The sequence below is a fragment of the Lithobates pipiens genome, unplaced genomic scaffold, assembly GCF_037356315.1.
Source record: "Lithobates pipiens isolate NorthernLeopardFrog02 unplaced genomic scaffold, aLitPip1_a1.2 Scaffold_19, whole genome shotgun sequence".
In the NCBI taxonomy this organism is placed as follows: Eukaryota; Metazoa; Chordata; class Amphibia; order Anura; family Ranidae; genus Lithobates; species Lithobates pipiens.
Genome location: NW_027507764.1, coordinates 68,625,313 through 68,645,798, shown reverse-complemented (window position 1 = coordinate 68,645,798; position 20,486 = coordinate 68,625,313). Strand labels below are relative to the sequence as shown.

Here is a 20,486-nt window from a genome sequence, read left to right as displayed (position 1 = left end):
AGAATATTAAACATGAAAAAGGCTCAGTTCACACAGGTGTTTATCAGTCCATTTTTAATGCTATTAGATGAATCAAAAGCAGACTGCAATGTATCCCTACGGGCAGGGGAGGGTTGGCAGCCTTAGGCCTGGGGGGCAAGTCCAGTCAAGTGGCCCACTGAACCAGCCAATTGAAGCAACTAGTGAAGGACTATAAGCCCAAGCATTAACGCCTTAGCTCTAAGAATGTGACCCCCCCTTACTAGTGGAGGACCACAACTCCCAACATAAACCCCTGAGATCTAAGGATGTGACCCCCCTTAGATCTCACGGGTTCATACTGTGACCTGTAGTCCTTAGTTAGGAGGGAGGGAGGGGTGTGTGACACATACTAAGCTCTGAGGGGTTCACGCTGGGACCTGTAGTCCTTTATTTGGGGGGGGGGGGGGTCACACCCTCAAAAGTGAAGGACTACAAGTCCCAGCATGAACTTCTGAGATCTAAGGATGTGACCCCCTTAGATCTCACAGGTTCATGCTGTGACCTGCAGTCCTTTACTAGTTGGCGGGGAGGGGGGGGGGGGGCGACACATCCTAAGCTCTGAGGGGTCATGCTGGGACCTATAGTCCTCCACTTTTAAAACGTGACATGCCCAGAAATAAAGGACTACGAGTCCCAGCATAAACCCTGGCTATGATCTAACCATGTGACCTCCTCTGCTGCCAGCTAATGCTCCCGTGGCACACATGCACCACATATGTTTTAATTCATCCACTGCTCCCAACCTCACCTCAGGCAGGTCGACTCTTGAGCGGTGCTCCGTTTGATCCTGGCACAGACAGCTCCCTTACTTCACTTTCCTCCTCCTGACATCACTGGTTGCTAGATGCTAGGCAATTCAAGCAACCAGTTCAGACAATAGCGGCCAGCAGCAGGACAGAGAGGTCTTGGTCAACCGAGTGACTGCAAGTACAGCAGAGCTGCTGCTGTGGCAACACTTTATGAGGGGAATCAGATCGGCCCGGGGGGGGGGGGGGTATTGCCACCCTGCCCCAGGCCCACCCACCCCTGCCTATGGGCAGCCAGATGCAAGTGGAGTTTCTTTGGACCAATCACAAGATGTCTGTGTAAAGAATAAGGAAAGGGATGGTCATCACTCAGGATGGCATCCAAAATGGTATTTCTTTATTAAATACACGTACAAAGCTGTAAAACAGCCCACGTGTTTCAGATGTTAGTCCTTAGTCATGGCTCATGTCTGTGTCCAGGTACACCGTTCCTGACGTGATTTGATGAGGGCAAATATAGGTGGGCATATGTCCATTTACATCCAACCACCTAATGTGACTGGATGGGGGAAGATATTGACGAATGCATGTCCATTTACATGGATCCCCATAAGGATTACATGGGTCTGTTTTTACTCCATCACAAACTAGAGGAGAAAACGGAAAGGACAAGGATGTCCTACTGTATATGTGACATATATTTATATTCCGATTCAACTAAGGAGGGGATCAGTTTACAGATCTCCTGCTTGGACAGAATGGACTGTGTCCGTATAAGAGGGCCCAATATTGAAAATTGCTTTGTTAAGCAATCTTCATTTTACTTATTACATATATGATCAAAGCATAGACAAACTATTTGAAGAGTAAAAATATCCACACAGAGTGATTAAAGTGACTCTAAAGCCAAAATATTTTTCAATTATTAATAAAGTGGTGAAGGGTTAGACCAACTATTGGGTTTTTATTGTGGTCTATGGCCCCTTTTTTTAACAACCACAAAGAGGTTTCCATCAATGTTCAGAATGTAAATCATGTGACTACACCCTTAATCTGTCCTCTCTCTCGCTCTGTCCTCTGATGTTGGATTTAATAAAACTGAAGTTTAATCTGCCTATATTTTGCCTTCCCTGGTTCTTCCCAAATCCCACCCATAACATATGGACATTTTTAAATAAAACTCTTCATGTTATATTACATATCATATTTTAGATCCAGCAAGGTTAATTTAACATTACATACAGCATATCTCAAATGGGTATTTCGCCTTTAAGAAAATCTATGGCACCAGCACTTTTGACTTAAAGTGCCCAGTAGGGGTTCAAAGTTAATTTTCAACCTGCGAAATAGATAGAGTTTGTGATAATTTTGTAGACTTCAGCATCTGGAGTTTTTGGAGGTGCATGGCTGGGGGTGGCCATTTTTGTCCCACAGGGGTTGATTTACTAAAACTGGAAAGGGCAAAATCTGGTGGTAGCCAATCGGCTGCTAACTTCAGCTTGTTCAATTAAAGTGGAACATTAGCCATACCAACTTGATAAAAATAATCTTCTTTAGCAAGCAACATACATACCACATGAATAATTATGCTACCAAAACGAGTGTGCTCTGTAAATTGCCTACAGCATTGCTCCTGTTTCTTCTTACTAGAGGCTGCCATTTTACTGAAGTCCAGAGCCCCTGAGCAGCAGCTAATCTTTATGCTGTCTAGTGGCTCTGATTTGCGGCACAGTGTCAAAAAGAGCAACTGAGCATGTGCAGAGCAGGGTGAGACAGTGAATTACTGGATTTTAAACAGCATAGGCACTCATTTTGTTGTTTTTACAGCTATACCTGCAAAAGGGGCCAGCCTGATGTGATCTAGCAGGACTTAATTTTCTGACTAAAGTTCCACTTTGACAAAATAACCTGGAAGTTGATTGATTTCTATACAGTACTGCACCAGGATTTGCACTCTCCAGTTTTAGTAAATCAACCCCATTGTGTCATTAGTTGTGAGGATTCTTGTGGCTTGACCAAAACAACCAATGGCCCTGTGTGGCCCTGGGAGGAAACATGCTCCGAAGACTGAGTTTTCCGTATGGACAGCACCCCCCATCATGCCTCCATGTGTGTCATCTGAGAAAGCCACCTTAATTGGCCTCATGGGCAATGAGCACATGGAACACAATTAGATATCCAGGAGGGAAAAGAAACAAGATTCAAATGGCAGTCAAGTATGCCCAAGACAAAAACTGGTCACAATTCCTTCCTGAGCTGTGAATTGCATGACTACCTGTGGCATCAACACATGTCACAGGCAGGGATGGTGGTATAAAATAGATTTATGGTTGGCAAAAACTGCTAAAGAGCCTTTTAGGGTTGGAGCCCCCCCGAGGTGATTAAGCGGTCTGTAAGTCAGTTAAACACAGGCATTTTACTTCTTTGCCAGCTTTACCAGCTGTGCCAGTCTAGTGTTCTTTCTACACATGTTTCTTATGAGTATGTTTAGAAAGACAAAGCTGAGAATTAACTGCAAAGTCAAATTCCTACACCCAAATGAGGTGACTGATACATCAGACATAACACATCATCACTGGCAGGGGAAGCTTTTGTCATTAAGATAATATAAAAAACCTGGCCAAGCAAATAAGGGGCCATAATGGAAAAAATGAAAATAAAAATGTTTTCAGGCTGTCCAGATATGGAAGAGAGTCCTGTGCTCTCTGGTAAGAACCTTCGGGGTCTATTTCTGCAGGCCACTTCCTAACCTATACCTTCAACTCAAGATAACCAGCTTCTGGATCCAGTAGATTGAACTCAAACCAACCTGAATCTGTGAAGCTCTAGTCCCCGGAGGCATTGATACACACGTTATATGTGTTATCATGGGCACTGCCATTCATTCTGAATGCCACGCCAATGTACAATACTGTATATAGTGTTTGAAATACAGCGTAATCCACCCTTCAGTGCACAGGATATGAATGAGCTAAGCAATTTGGTTTGCTGTCGAGCAGTGTATGGAGGGGTACCATTTTGTTGTAGTCCTCAATGTGTCTGATGAATCAGTATTCAACCCGATCAGCACCTGCACACAATGTATCCAGTCAGCTGGAAAAACAGATTGAGGCATTGGAGCAGTATTTGGTTTCTGGTGACATTTAAACAACTGTCATCATGACCATACCACTGTAGGTACTATTGCAAACAATATCTAATTAGCTCTTAGGAAGACAGGCCCCAAGCCCCCTTCCATACCTAGATTGCAGGGACAGAGATCTTGGGGGAGTGAATGCAAACAAATTTGCCACACTACAGCCCAATGAACTATTAATACATCCAATATATAATCTAATTACAAACTGCTCACGTGCTGGTAAATAGTTCCACAATGTTTGGCAAATTTGCACTGGATGCCTCTAGCTCATGTTTAAGGAGCTGTCAAATCCTTGGCACCCATCTACTTATCTGGTGGGAATACCCTAAGATTTGACATTATTAGAAAAGCATATAGTATATCAAGTGGCATATACACTCCTAAGCAAAGGGTTCTCTAAATCTCCAAAAGAGGTCCTTGCCCAACCTTAAAACAGACAGTTGAACAAACCCTACAACTGAAAAAGGTAAAGTGTTAATAAACCTTTATTTTTTTTCTTAACAAGCATGTCATACATACCTGCTCTGTGCAATGCTTTTGCACAAAGCAGCCCCGGTCCTCTTCTTCTGGGGTCCCCGCTGGCACTCCAGGCCCCTCCTCTACAGCGGGTGCCCCCCCCCCCCCACTTCCGTGTCACAGCAGTTGATTCACAGCAGCTCAATGAGGAGCAAGGCAGTGGCAGGAGCACATTGTGCACATGGCTAGATTGGATGGGGCTCCGTAAAGAAAGGGGGGGGCAGGGGGGAAGCTGCAGCACAGAAGGTTTTTTACCTTAATGCTTTAGAACCACTTTAACTGTTTCCCGACCAACCGCCGCAGTTATACTGTGGCAGGTTGGCTCCCCTGTGCAAGCTTTCATAGCTATACGTCGGCTCGTGGGGTCGGGATAGCCGGTGCTCGTGTCCAACGGTCACAATGACCGATGGCCACAAGCAATCGTGAAGAGGAGAGACAGAACAGGGACGAGTGTGTGTAAACACACACTTCCCTGTTCTGTTCTGACAGGAGTGACAGATTGTATGTTCCTATTATCTAGGAAACACGATCCATCACCTCCTCCAGTCAGTCCCTTCCCCCTTCAGTTAGAATCACCTCCCAGGGAACACAGTTAACCCCTCGAGCTCCCCCTAGTGTTAACCCCTTCACTGCCAGTGACATTTTTATAGTAATCAATGCAATTTTATAGCATTGATCGCTGTATTAATGCCAATGGTCCCAAAAATGTGTCAAAATTGTCCGATGTGTCCTCCATAATATCGCAGTCATGATAAAAATTGCAGATTACTAGTAAAAAAAAAAAAAAAAAAAAATCTATCCCTTATTTTGTACACGCAATAACTTTTGTGCAAACCAATCAATATACCCTTATTTCGATTTTTTTTTACCAAAAGTATGTAGAAGAATACATATTGACCCAAACGGAGGGAAAAAAATGTTTTTTTATATTTTTGGGGGATTTTTATTATAGAAAAAGTAAAAAATATATATTTTCTTTAAAACTGCTCTGTTTTTGTTTATAGTGCAAAAAAAAAAAAAAAAAAAACACGCAGAGGCGATCAAATCCCACCAAAAGAAAGTTGTATTTGTGTGAAAAAAAGAATGTCAATTTTGTTTGGGTACAATTGTCAGTGCCGAATCACAAAAAGTGCTCTGGTCAGGAAGGGGGTAAATTCTTCCGGGGCTGAAGTGGTTAAGCAAAAAATAAATTGGTTCTTAGTCAACAAAATTGGCTGCTATTCTTACCCAGTTCAAATAATTTTAAGAGCTTTGAACTCTTTGGATTAACACCCATCACCCCATGGACCTACGCTAATACACCGTTGGCTCTGAGAAAAGGGCGCCTTTTGTATTGCTTGGCAGTTTGGCTAGAATCCCCAACCCAAACTATGCTTCCCTGTCTTTTACTCTCTTTGTTATTTTCTCATCTTCAAGGTGTTAGGGCTGGACTCACAAGCCCAACCATATAACCCATAATCAATAGCTGATCTTATTCTCATAACTCTACATTTTTCGTAGCTTTAGGGCCCTGAGCTTACACAGGGCCTCCGTTTTTCTAATCATATATCGTGAGACCACCCTGTTCTAGCTACATAATCCACTCCTTGGTGTTAGGAAGGCCTTTGGAACGATTAACACCTATGAAGTCTTCCTGACACCAAAGATAGGATTAGGTAACTAAAACAGAATGGTTCCACAATTTTCACACCTCCCACCCTGTTCTTAGACACAAACAACTTCCTTTCCATTGTGATTGGATCAAGTTGTCGAAGTTACTTGTGTGGATATAAATGCTGGGGTTATATATATTCCTGATACTCATTAGAACTGAAGAAGTGGCTTGGATAACCCAAGAAACATCTTCAGCATCAACTAAGACTAAATATATTTCAACTGCGTATTTAGTCATCTCCCTGGAGTTGAGCTTTAAGAATCCAAAGAGAAACCTAAAACCACAGGGCTGAAAATTTACTAGCATAGTCACAGGGGAAACATGACTTACAAAGCAGATAATAAAATGGTTTATTTAATAGAAATTCCATTTAAAATTCCTATTAACCTGCAGAATTTTGTAGTGGTTCTCAGACATTGCAGACCAATTACCAGAATGGACACAGGCAGGCCGGATAGAACTGGATGTATCATTTATGTATACGATCTTTATAGTACAATGCTTATTTGTACAATATAAAGTCAACGCAGTGCCAGAGTCCCACACATGATCCTGCAACTCAACGCTGTGAAAATATCTGCTAGATTATTTACTGGGATCCTAATAAGGCTAAGGCCACATAAGGCTCTCTGTACGGCTTGATCAAGTTTCTTCTGTCAATTAACATAAAAGTTAATTCAGTCAGCAGCTGGGTTTCCCATCCGCACATTCAGCTTCTCTCATAGAAAGTCAGATAAAAATCAGGCGTCTTACATTCTTTCAACTCATTGTTAGTGATCTGTGCGTTATATCTGCTCCGGCTTTGCCCCTAATTCCATTTCAATTTGTTATTAAAAGAATATTTGAATTCCTGGCTGACCACAGTGGTGTCACAAAGAATGAATATTCTATTGAGTGTCAGCTGAGCTTATAATAATAATTGGATATGACTCCAGTTACAGTTTTTGAAGATAAATAAAGGACTTTGATCTGATAACTTTCTAAGTAGCATTACTTTAATTATCTATTATTCCCATTGGAGGTGATGGCATGTATGAGTGTTATTGTATCACTTGCAGCTGCCTTCCAGTTTTGTAGTGTATTGAAGCACTGTACCCAGAAATTGTTGCCCAAGAAAATGTTCCTGTTTTTAGCATCAACAAAGCATATATAAAAAAAAAAAAAAAAAAAAAAAAATAGGTATAATTTTAAAGTGTATCTAAAGCCCCTTTCAACACCTTACTGCTGCCCATGACCGCGTATTTTCTAAAAACTCATAGAAACTCAAATTTACCCCCTTATGCAGCCCATGGAGGGTGCCTGTCCACCCCACAATCAAGTCCATGGAGAAATATAACTACTACAATTCTCTAAATTTAAGCAGGCCATAGAATGATAATGCAATTGTCATTCCTGCAACCATGGGAAATCTCTCAATTTCCCCATCAACACAGTCAGCATTGATGGGGGAATCCCTCCTGTGGAGCTATTGTGTTCTCCCAGTGGGGGGACCACGGGGAGGAATCTGTACCAGGAGAACACAGTGATCATTGCTAGCAGCTATAGCTATCAGTAATACTTGCATGCTAGGAATCAGACATGCTGGTAATACCCAAATTGCTAAATGGGTCAACTTGGGTACAATCAGCCTGCCCATAGATGGTTTGAATCTCAGCTGGTCCATGCTGAACTGGCCAAGATTCTAACCATACATCATGACCTGGCTTTACTGATTAATATTCTGCCAGCTCCCAAAGTCTCCTGGGATAGTGACATCATACATCACTGGAGGCTTTGGGTCAATCTCTGCTGCACTGTGCATACACTGGGTTAATTTCTGCTACACTGAGCATATGCCATCAGGCAATATCAGGGGCTTAGGCTCAAAAAATCTGGTAAAGAGTTGCTAGTGGTTGACACTAGAAAACACTGGATGTACCAGGCTGCTGGGTATATATTTTTTTTAAAGAACTCAACTGTCAGTGTAGGAAGGGCAAAAAATAAAGTAAAAGGGGGAGTGATGTTCCTCTTTAAGACAGGTCAAGAGAGCAGAGGAAAAAATAAGGGAAGTACAGACTGGGGCAGAAGTGGGTTTAGGAATAGGGAGGCAGAGGGGCAAATCAAACACAGGGCACTGATTGGGTAAGTTTGGTAAACTGGATATAAGTATGCCAGTGATCCGAGACTTTACTGTATCAGGTGAGTATAACTGTAAATTGCTCCATGAGACAGAGATTTTTCCTGCCTTTGGTAGGTTGTCTATTGAGACGTCTGCTCACAGTTGGTGAAAATTAAGCACTGGGCTGCCATTAAAACGTGTACATCTCTTAAAATCACAAATTATTATTCCTTAACTTCCTGTTGTGTCTACAGGAGTGAAAGGGAATTCTCCCCAAAGGGGCGCCTTAGAAGGGTTTTAACTATTGCCTTCTTTTTATCAAAATAGAAAAATCTGGCTCTATATTATATATAATGAAAAGGTTTTCCCGAATATACATATATTAGGCCCATTTCACAGGGACGTCCTGATCGGGCTTGCTTGTCTGTTTTTTTAGCGGATCCAATCGGAATGCCCATTACTCTCTATGGCTGACACCTGCTCATCTGGTCTGCTTAAAAAAATAAAAAAAAAATAAAACAGACAGCCCCATATAGAACAGCGAGCTATGTCAGTGGAGCGGACATGCACCTGCTCAGCGGGGATCAGGGGCGAGATTCCCAGATGAGCAGGCGATTCCGCTGCCTGAGCCCGTCCCATGTGAAAGGGGCCTTAGAATTAAATGAAGGCGTTTTAGATCTACTTAAGTTATCATCCATCCATATCAGATTTATTGTTTTTTGGTACACCTATTACCCATTCTAACAGACAGCAACAATGATACTTGAGGTCACCAGAATGTAGTCACTATATGTACTTTTTGCAATCACACCTCAAAAAACAATCTAAATGAAAAAAATAAAAATAAAAAAAAAATAAAAAAAAAAAACATACCTTCTGGATCATATGTTTGAAAAATCCGCCTGGCTTGCTCCGTAGGAGATTCAGGGGCAACCAGAGTAACTTCCTGGGAAAGAAAAAAAATAAAAAATCATCACTTACAGTTCAACAAGACTAAAAATGTACAGTTTCTAAGAATAAGAAATATAAATATGCCATTGCCAGACACCTCTGATACTACCAAGTACATAATAAAAAATAACAAAATCATCCCTGGTACAGTTTGATCTCTGGAGCTCATCTAGACTTGGCAAGGTGGTCTGGACTTTCCATGAGAGATGGGGGTGCACACTTTCCATTGGCCACTGAGGTTGGAGGAAAGGCGCATTTGCGAGGTCAGGTAGTGATGTTGAATGAGAAGACCTGATTCACAATTGGCATTTCAATTCATCCCAAAAACGGTTAAGGTCAGGGTTCTGTGGAGGCCACTCAAGTTCCTCCACACCAAACTCATCAAACCACGCCTTTATGTACCCAGTCATAGGGGAACAGAAAAGGACCTTCCCCAGTCTGTTACCACAAGGTTGAAAGCACACACTTGGCTAATTGCAGTGGTACCATATTGTGTGTGATATATATCTATATATTATATTTCTCATCCCAACTCACCAACTTGTGTTCAGTGGTGCATGGTAGTAAATGCTGTGCTGGATAGAGAGTGATTTATTTATAAGCCCAGGGGTTGTCTGAATAAATGTGATAAGATCTGGTCTTCTTGGTTATCCTCCCCATATATAGTATTCCACTCGTGTGGAAGCTCTTTTTGGTTCTGTCCAATGTGTTGCCACACTATGTTGGGCCTATGGTGCGAAGCATAAATTGAACTGCCGATTGTTCTGTAATGTTACACATTTCTCAACAATGACTGCTATTAACCAGGACAAATTATTGTAAATGTAACTATTTAAACTAATTTTATTTTAACTATTATTTTTTTTATTCCATATAGGTATTTGTGTTGTGTTTTGTATGTATATGTGTAAGATAAAACATTTAAACTCAATAAAAAGTATTTGATTAAAAATAAATAAGATGGACGGACCCAAATCCAGCAAACAGGATGTGGAAATAATTTGGTATTTAAGTGATTACATTATCCAAAGATCTAATAATTATTTTAGAGGATTTATATAGCACCAACAATTTACACAGCGCTTTACAATATAAAGGTAAACAATACAATTTAATACAAGAGAGTTAGGAGGGCCCTGCTCCTAAAAGCTTACAATCTAATAGTATATACACATTTACCCTTTAAAAGATACTAGGGAAAACATCTCAAAGGAAAATAAAATCGGACATGCTTGTACATAGGATTAATGCACTCTTCACAAAAAAAAAACTCACAAATCCGTATGGCAACGTCCAGCACCCAAGAATATAATATAGCAGATGTGTATACAGATTTCCTTCTAAATGAGCTAATCTATACAGAGTACAATAATTTATAGACCAGGGGGTGAAAGGACAGAGAATATAAAGAACAGACACCCATGGAGGTTAGGGAAAGCCAACTCATCAAAGAGAAGACCTTAGTGCTGCACTCTCTCTGGATTTCCTCCAAATAACTGCTGGGACTGCGGGGTGGACAGAACTGCGGAGCTAAGTGGTCATAAAAGTGAAAGTGTACTTTACTGGAAGACGGATGTGCAATTGCCAGCTCCGACTATTATATTTTGGGGCAGAAAAGTGCAGAAAGGATTATAGAAGTGTTGGGGATTCGTTTGGTTAAGATAGCAGTGGGATGATCTAACTATTAGGGGTAAATCTAGGGTTAGAGTTTAGAAGAATGTGGTGGGAAGATTAAAGTGGACCTAGCATATTCTATATATTTTCACACCAAGTGCATACATTGCTAGGCAATGTCTAAAGCAGGCCATAAATAAACCAATTTTATTTCCTTCAACCTGTGTTGATGCAAGGATCCCACTTGGCTTTTTTAACAATTAAAAGGTGGAGTTTTTCTGAAGAAGTATAATGTTCCCATGTATTGAGATCTTCAGCAAGAAGAAATACTATAAAAGAGCAAGATGAGACAGATATTTGTAAAAAGTGAGCTGCTGCAGGGTGCTTCCTGCCAGAATACAACATACTCATTTTTTGGTGTACAATACAAGTTAATGCATGTCATAAGACGCTAATGCATTACAATATTAATTTAAGACTGGCCCTTAATAAACACAACTTGGTAGAAGCAGGGCTTTCATTGCTCATATCAGAGCTGCTCTCCACCTGATGACTTCTGATCTAATGACTACTGCAGGTTCTCATTTACAGCTTCCTCTCCAGCAGGAAAACAGTTAAGCAGCCCATACAGCAGAGATCTTCAAACTACGACCCTCCAGCTGTTGCGGAACTACACGCCCCATGAGGCACTGTAAAACTCTGAGATTCACTGACATGACTAGGCATGATGGGAATTGTAGTTCCTGAACAACTGGGCCATAGTTTGGAGACCCCTGCCATACAGGATTTGATTTTCTTCCCTTTCACCACATGTGGATGGAAAAAAAAAAAAAAATGCTCAATTCCACCATCAACACAGTGTTCTGCCAGCGTGGGGGTGCAGAATACAATGGTTAATGCTAGCATCTATAGCCACCAGCAGTAATCACAAGTAAAAAAACAAAAAACAAATCTGACTGGCTGGTTGATTGACATGGGTACAATCAGCCTGCCCATAGACGGATCTAAGCTCAGCCGGTCCCTACTGAACCAGCTGAATTTCGCACAATGTATGGCTGGCGTAACACACAATGCAACCTCACTCCAAATCCCCCGAGCAATCAAAGGCAACAGTGCCTTTGATGATCTCGCACATCAGATACACAACTGAGACAGCAGGAGGGTCTAGGCAAGACTTGCACCACTATTTTTAGGAGGAATTAGGAGGAATTGAAGACAGAAGATAAATCATTCAAGGTATGAATTAAGTAGCCCACAGATGATTTGATTTTCATTCTTTCCACCTTGACTTGGATCAAATCTCGACCAGTTCCTGCTGAACCAACCAAATTTGGATCCATTTACAGTGCCTTGAAAAAGTATTCATATCTCTTGACAAAATGTGGAATATTTCATGTTACAACCAAAAATGTTAATGTATTTTATTGGGATTTTATGTGATAGACCAACACAAAGTGGCACATAATTGTGACGTGGAAGGAAAATTATAAATGGTTTAACATTTTTTACAAATAAATAAAAGTGTGGCGTGCATTTGTATTTCAGCTCCCCTGAGTCAATACTTTGTGGAACTGCCTTTCACTGGAATTACAGCAAGTCTTTTTGGGGAGGTCTCTACCAGCTTAGCACATCTACAGAGTGACATTTTTGCCCATTCTTCTTTGAAAAATAGCTCAAGTTCTGTCAGATTGGATGGGGAGCGTCTGAACAGCAATTTTCAAGTCTAGTCACAGATTCTCAATTGGATTTAGGTCTGGACTTTCACTGGGCCATTCTAACACATAAAAATGCTTTAATCTGAACTATTACATTGCAGCTCTGGCTGTATATTTAGGGTCGTTGTCCTGCTGGAAGATGAACCTTTACCCCGTCTCAAATCTTTTCCAGACTAACAGGTTTTCTTCTAAGATTGCCCTGTATTTGGCTCCATCCATCTTCCCATCAACTCTAACCAGCGTCCTTGTCCCTGCTGAAGAAAAGCATCCCCACAACATGCTGCCACCACCATGTTTCGCGTTGGGGATGGTGTGTTCAGGGTGATGTGCAGTGTTAGTTTTCCACCACACGCAGAGTTTTGCTTTTAGGCCAAAAAGTTAAATATTGGTCTCATCAGACTAGACAGAGCACCTCCTTCCACATGTTTGCGGTGTCCTCCAGATGGCTTCTTCATAAACTGAATATGGGACGTCTTCTGGATTTCTTTCAACAATGGCTTTCTTCTTGCCACTCTTCCATAAAGGTCAGATTTTTGGACAGATTCTCCCACCTGAGCTGTGGATCTCTGCAGCTCCTCCAGAGTTACCATGGGTCTCATGGCTGCTTCTCTAATTAATGCTCTCCTTGCCCGGCCTGTCAGTTCAGGTAGACAGCCATGTCTTGGTAGGTTTAAGGTTGTGCCATACTCTTTCCATTTTTGGATGATGAATTGAACAGTGCTCTGTGAGATGTTCAAAGCTTGATATATATTTTTTATAAGCTTTACATTTCTCCACAAATTTATCCCTGATCTGTCTGGTGTGTTAGTTGGCCTTCATGATTCGGTTTGTTCACTAACGTTCTCTAACAAAACTCTGAGGGCTTCACAGAACAGCTGTATTTATACAGCGATTGAATTACACACAGGTGGACTTTATTTACCAATTAGGTGACTTCTAAAGGCAATCCTTTCCAGTAGATGTTAGTTAGGGTTATTAGAGTAAAGGGTGCTGAATACAAATGTACGCCACACTTTTCACATATTTGTAAAAAAATTCAAAAACCATTTATCATTTTCTTCCCACATCACAATTATGTGCCACTTTGTGTTGGTCCAGTATATAAAATTCCAATTAAATAAACATTCCCATTTTTGGTTGTAACATGACAAAATGTGGAACACTTCAAGGGGTATGAATACTTTTTCAAGGCATGTTATAGCTGGCTTTAGACACAATTAAAATTTCTAGATGTTCTCTTTAACCACTTCCCAACCATCGCATGCTGGAGTACGTCGGCAGAATGGCATGGGCAGGCATATTGGCGTACAGGTACGTCCAATCTTAAATGCCGCCCTGCCGCCGCGCTCGCGTGCTGGTCGGGACCCCCGTGAGTCCGGTTGTGGGTCCCGCAGACTTGATCCCTGCGGGCATATCTGCGATCGTCTCATGGGGAGGCTGAACTGGGATATGCTGTTGTAAACAGCATCTTCCCATTCTGCCTAGCAACAAGTGACGCTGATCTCTGCTCCATGTGATTGGAGCAGAGATCAGTGTTCATTAAAAGAAAGCCCAGCCCCCAACAGTTAGTAACACACCCCTAAGAACACTTAACCCCTACACTGCCACCCACTGGTTAACCCCTTCACTGCCAGTGTCATTTACACAGGAATCACTGCATTTGTATAGCAGTGATTGCTGTATAAATGACAATGGTCCCAAAAATGTCCGATGTGTCTGCCATAATGTCGCAGTCACAATAAAATAAAAATAAAAAAATAAAAAACCGCTGATCGCCGCCATTACTAGTAAAAAAAAAAAAAAAATTAATAAAAATGCCATAAAACTATACCTTATTTTCTAAATGCTATAACTTTTGCGCAAACCAATCAAATCACTTATAGCGATTTTTTTTTAACCAAAAATATGTAGAATACGTATTAGCCTAAACTGAGGGGGAGAATAACGTTTTAATATATTTTTGGGGGACATTTATTATAACAATAAGTAAAAAATAATGCGATTTTCAAAATGGTCGCTCTATTTTTGTTTATAGCGCAAAAAATAAAAACCGCAGAGGTGATCAAATACCACCAAAAGAAAGCTCTATTTGTGGGAAAAAAAGGACGTCAATTTTGTTTGGAACCAACGTGGCACAACCACGCAATTGTCAGTTAAAGCGACGCAGTGCCGAATCGCAAAAAAAGTGGTCTGGTCTTTGACCAGCAAAATGGTCCGGGGCTGAAGTGGTTAATACAGCAAATTTTTACTTTTTGGAGTTCAGGTCCACATTAAGGCACAGGTTTCCATACTGTCTGGAGAGTATCTTTATATTGCAAAGGAGATTTGTAAGTTCTGTATATGATTGCATTCTATTTTGTATGTATTGCACGGTACGAAGAATGTTTTGATTACATGTTGCATTCTTTTGAGTCCTGATTAGAATTAGCCTGCCTATGTTACACCCCTTGTTACCATTAAACTACAATTGTAATATTATGCGATATCTACCTAATCAAGTGTATAAAAGCTTTAATTGCGTCAAATAAAAAAGATGCTATCTTATGTGTCTGTTCCCTACTGCAGTAGTTATTCATTTGGAACCACTAATCAACATGTGGATAGGAGTTGCCTATCTATAAAATTTCCAGAACAGAATAAATGGAATCGAAAAATGTAAACATTATTTGGATGTTGGAATAAAGTTTGTTTTGCAACAAATCACAGTAAAACCGGCTAAAACGCTCTGGCAGAATCTTACAAGAGGAATCATTTTAACATTCCTAGACGCATACTTCTATTTCCCGCAGGTGAGCATCATGCCAAACAAAGAACGATTCCCACAGTTTTCACATACGCCAAATCCCTGAATGCACATCATATCATCCTATTGTGTAGTTGGTAAAATAAGATGAATTTATTTATAACCCTTGAAAAAAAAAAATGAAACAGCAACACCACCACCAAGCTTCAGAGCAGCTCTGGCAACATTGTGGAGTCCACACATCCAAATGACATTTGTGTAGCAGAATATGGCTGACCACACACAAAGAGCAATGCTCACAAGACACAGTCCTTTGTCCACAAGACCACTTTCATACTAGGGCCGCATTAGCTCTAGAGTGCTGCTCATTTAAGCAGCGCTGTTTAAGCTGTGCTTTTCGGCCGCTAACCCCAAAGAAGGGGTTATAAACTTCTGTGTTGTTGCGCTTCCCCTTTACTCCAATAGGCAGGTTGTTTTGGGAGCACCAAATACAGCGCTCCCAGACTGCCACAAAGATGCTGCTTGCAGGACTTTTCGGAACGTCCCGCAAGGGAACCACCTCAGTGTGAAAAGTCACACTTGAATGAATGGGAAGCGGTTTTCAGGCACATAGGAGGTATTTTCCAGTGCTAAAGCACCTGAAAACTGCTCCAGTGTGAAAGGGGTCTAAAGAGTTTGTAAAAGTAATTTTTTTTAAATAAACATGTTTTAATTTACCTGCTCTGTGCAGTGGTTTTGCACAGAGCGGCCCGATCGTCTTCTCAGGTCTCTGCCGGCACTCTTGGCTCTTCCTTTTGTGCCCCCATTGCAAGCTGCTTGCTAGTACAGTACTCTTCACTGGAACATATGAACTCAATCATTTGGGTGGGTCATCAACGTTCCTTTGGCCATACAGTGTATGTACAGAGCACATAGTACTATCCCACTTAGTGCTTCAGTTTTTTATCCAGGCACTGCTGTAGTGTACTAGACCACCTGGCTCCATTTTCTAATAACCTGTGCATCTGAGAGCCCCTGCTTTGGAGAGGAATCCCTGAACACAGCCAATGCTGGGCAGTGTCTATATTCCCTACTCCCCTAATGTGCACAGTGGCCAAGTGGTTAGCACTTCTGCCTAGCAACACTAGGGTCATCGGTTCAAATCCCAACCACAGCACTACCTGACAAGATTTTGCATGCCCTCCCTGTGCCTGCATGGGTTTCCTTGGGTACTTCAGTTTCCTCCCACACTCCATAGACATGCCGGTAGGTTAACTAGATATGTGGCTTTAAATAAAATATTGATGGTATTTTCTGCCTGCAGTCACAGGACTGGAACCTGTTTAGAATACTGGTGTCTTTAAGTCTTTGTTTACATGTGCAGTTCGGGGAGGGTGTAGTAAAAACACACAGTTGAGCTGCATTTTTAACGCTTCCCAACCCCTCCCCCTTAAGCTACAATGGCAGCGGACAAGGGTGTACACATGTAGAAGCCATAGGGCTTTGCAAAAATTATCCTTTATCACATGCTCAGTGAGCAGTACCGCCCATCTTACTGCGTAAAAAAGATCAGTTTAGCAGGGATTGGCCAAATTTCACTCAGTGTGTGGCCATTCATGCCCAACAAAAGTTAGAAAACTTGTTGATCAGCAAATTGACAGCGGAGAGTCCCGCTACCAGAATACAATGTCCCAGTGGGGAAGTATTCCTCCATCCACCTCGCTTGTGTCCATGGACAAATCTGTTCGCTGGCTGAACAAAAAACTAACCATCTATGGCCAGCTTAACACCAGTGAAAACCAGACCTAAAGGGCAGGCAGGTTCTTCTACACCAAACTCATCATACCATGCCTTTATGGAGCTGGCTTTGTACACAGGGGCACAGACAATTAAGCCTACTCTAAACGGTTATCCCAAGTCCAGAAGTTCCCAATTGTATGCTACAGCATTGACAGTACCCTTCAATGAAACCAACTAAACTTAATGATTTGGAGGGGTCAGTGATGGGACAAGGTCATTTAGAGTCTAGGGCGAAAATGCCAAACTGACCGTCGCGTCCCCCCCCCCCCCAAAAAAAAAATATTTGAGTATTATGCATCAGCAAAATTACCCTAACAGAAACACCACTCCCTAGATGACCACTTTTTGTTTCCCCCAAATTTCCCTCTCTAGAACAATACTTACCCCCTTACGAACCCCAAATCACTCCTTCCGACACAAAACCATGCCTCCATTCTACCTGTGGCACACCCCACCTCACATGATATCATAGTGCCCACAGCCACACCTCCTGCCCACTCCTTGTCCTGGCCCTGGGAGGAGTACCCACATACATTTGCAAGTAGTTGTGATAGCCAGTGGTCCATATACTTGAGAAAATGAAAGTCCCAAAAGCCGTACATCACAAACAAAACCCCCTCAGCCTGGGCTCTGTCCAAGCCACACGTACCGGTGCATTTCACCCTGCCCACGGGGCTCAATTATGGGGATCATGTCCACAAACGTAACCACACAGTGCACCAGAATAGATGTGGATTGATTACTCAATTTATTAACTTTAAAAATACGTTTGTCCCGCTAGTCTTTCCTTCATGTGTTGGGGCAGGGGTTGGCTTTTAAGAACTGAATGTTGTAACCCTGCAGTATCTACTAACATATAAAGCAGATATTGGCCAGAGCCCATCTTCATCTGAAATAAATAGAACGCATTCCGTACAGGCAAAAACAGCTTAAGAACTGTTACCAGTTGTATCAAATGTCATGAAGATGATGCGTTTTTAAGCGGTCATATGTTTGCGAGACCGCCCCTTGGGATGAATAAGTGATGCGAGAGTTGGACTCCATAATAATACTGTATATAACAAACAATAAAGAGTCGCAGGCACTTTGTCATCTGGGCAGAGAATAGCCGCGTTGTGTGAGCAGTGTTTGAATCGGCATGTGTTCTTACTGATGTCTGAGAAAAGACTTGGCCCTCGGGGGAGATGCACTTTATTCTGCAGTCACGTATTTAAGGGTCACTCTTGCCAAATACAAAATGTGCTCTTTTTTTTTTTATCATGCGAAGGCACATTGTGTTTTGTTTGTTCAATTATAATCTCACACGCTAGAAGTTTGTTATTTCAGAGTAAAGCTGGCCACGCACTTCTTAAATTTCAGCCAATTACTGCTCAATCGGCCATAATTTGAGCGGTGGGTGGCCCTCTTGGCATCACATAAAAAACTTGGATTGAAAAATTGAAGGAGCCAGGTGTAAAATTGTCAACCAGCAACTACTGTACCCAATCAGATGCAATCACAGTTGAGGTATTCAAACAGCCGTGGGGGCTGTGGCTGCTGAAAATAATAGCCAGCAGGAGAAATTCCTTCATTAACACAGTTTAGCATGACAGGCTGACTGACAGAAATCTGTGCATGTATGGCTAACTTAAAGGGTACTTAAACCCACATCATTAAAAACTGTGAATAAATGCTGTATTACATGCTGTTCATACTCCGTCACTATGGGATTAGTATGGGATTAGTTTCCTGCATTCTGCAAAAACCTGGTTGATCCTGCTGTCCCCCTCTTGTCCATGTGCCTGCTGCAGCTGGGAATTTTTCAGAGCAGTATTGGCAGCTCTGCACATGCTCAGTTTTCAGTGTATTTCTACCCTGAGCATTTCCTCTCTATCACATCTAAGCAGCCCATTTGACATTTGAGTGTATACACGGTTGTAAATGAGAGCCCACTCCCTCTCTCCTCCTCCATGCCCACTAACCAGCTAAACACAATGGGGGACAGATGACACATTTCAATTGATGGAGGCTTCGCCTCCCTGTTATTCTAAGACACAGGCTAGAGGGGCGTGACACAGGCTGTGACTGGGAAAGAAAAAAAAATGGAATTACGTACGGTAATGTCCTTTTCCAGGAGTCTTTCAGGACAGCCACCTTAGAGAGACACTGGCTCCTCCCCTCTTAGGAAACACCGCCTTCATTTTCATGATTTAAGCCTCCTCCTCCCTTCGTTCCTCAGTTCTTCCAGAGTACCTCCGGTCAACTGGGGAGACACAAGAACACGTCAAACAAACTTTTAAGTCTTACCTGACGGTCTCATGCAATGAGTTCCCGATGATCTGCAAACAACTTGGGTGGGAACCGGTGCTGTCCTGAAAGACTCCTGGAAAAGGACATTACCGTACGTAATTCCATTTTTCCCCAATCGTCTTTCAGGACAGCCACCTTAGAGAGGATAAGCGAGTATATTACCTTAGGGTGGGACTACTGCCTGCAGCACTTTGCGACCAAAGGCCTGGTCTTTGGCTGACAGAAGATCCAGTCTATAATGCCTCACAAACGTAGAAAAACTGGACCACGTTGCAGCTCTACAGATTTGTTCCGGAGATGCACCAGCCCACTCTGCCTGAGAAGTTGCCACTGCCCTGGTTGAGTGTGCTCTAATCCCGGCTGGAGGGTCTAACCCCCCCTGCCACGTACGCCTGCTCAATGGCTAACCTTAACCATCTAGCTATTGTACGTCTAGAGGCTTTGGAACCCTTCCTGGCCCCTGAAAACAAAACAAAAAGTGAATCAGCCTTTCTAAACTGACTTGTGCAGTCTAAATAATAAAGAACACATCTTCTAACATCTAGTCTGTGAAATATGTGTTCCTGTTCTCTAACTGGATTTGAACAAAACGTAGGTAGCACAATCTCCTGTATTCTATGGAAACTGGAGGCTACCTTAGGTAAAAACGCCGGATCCGTCTTAAAAACCAAACGATCCGGAAAAACTTGAAAAAAAAGGAGCCCTAACAGAAAGGGCTTCGAGTTCACTTACTCTCCTTGCTGTAGTGATCGCCACCAAAAACACCGTTTTGAGAGTGATCAGTTTTAATGAGCAAGATTCTAACGGCTCAAAGGGTTCCCCTGTGAGAACCTTTAAAACTAAGGAAAGATCCCAAACTGGGAAGGGGGAGCTTGAAACCGGTCTCTGCCTACCTAGGGCCCTGAAGAACCTTACTATCCAAGGGTCTGATGCTAGATGTTTCTCCAAAAACACGCTTAAAGCGGAAACCTGACCCTTCAGTGTTCCAAGTGCTAACCCTTTATCCGCCCCTGCCTGTAAGAACTCTAGAACAGCTACAGGGCTGTGCACGTTGAAGGAACTCTCTGAACACCAGCTGTTAAACTGCCTCCATACTTTTAAGTAAATGGACTGGGTTTCCTTTTTCCTACAGTTTAGAAGAGTGGCTACCAACCGGTCTGAGAAGCCTTTGGCTTTCAGCAATTCTTCTTCAGAAGCCACGCTGCCAGGTTCCACCGTCCT

General features: G+C 42.2%; 1 protein-coding gene across 2 annotated transcripts in view; it reads right to left on the bottom strand.

Moving 5' to 3' along the window:
* MINDY3 (MINDY lysine 48 deubiquitinase 3) overlaps nt 1-20,486 on the bottom strand; it is a 197,166-nt gene that overhangs the window by 39,303 nt on the left and 137,377 nt on the right. For both annotated transcript variants that reach the window (XM_077490847.1, XM_077490848.1), the window contains one exon: nt 9,048-9,120. In XM_077490847.1, the coding sequence (XP_077346973.1) occupies nt 9,048-9,120 (73 nt within the window). The remainder of the gene's footprint in view (nt 1-9,047; nt 9,121-20,486) is intronic.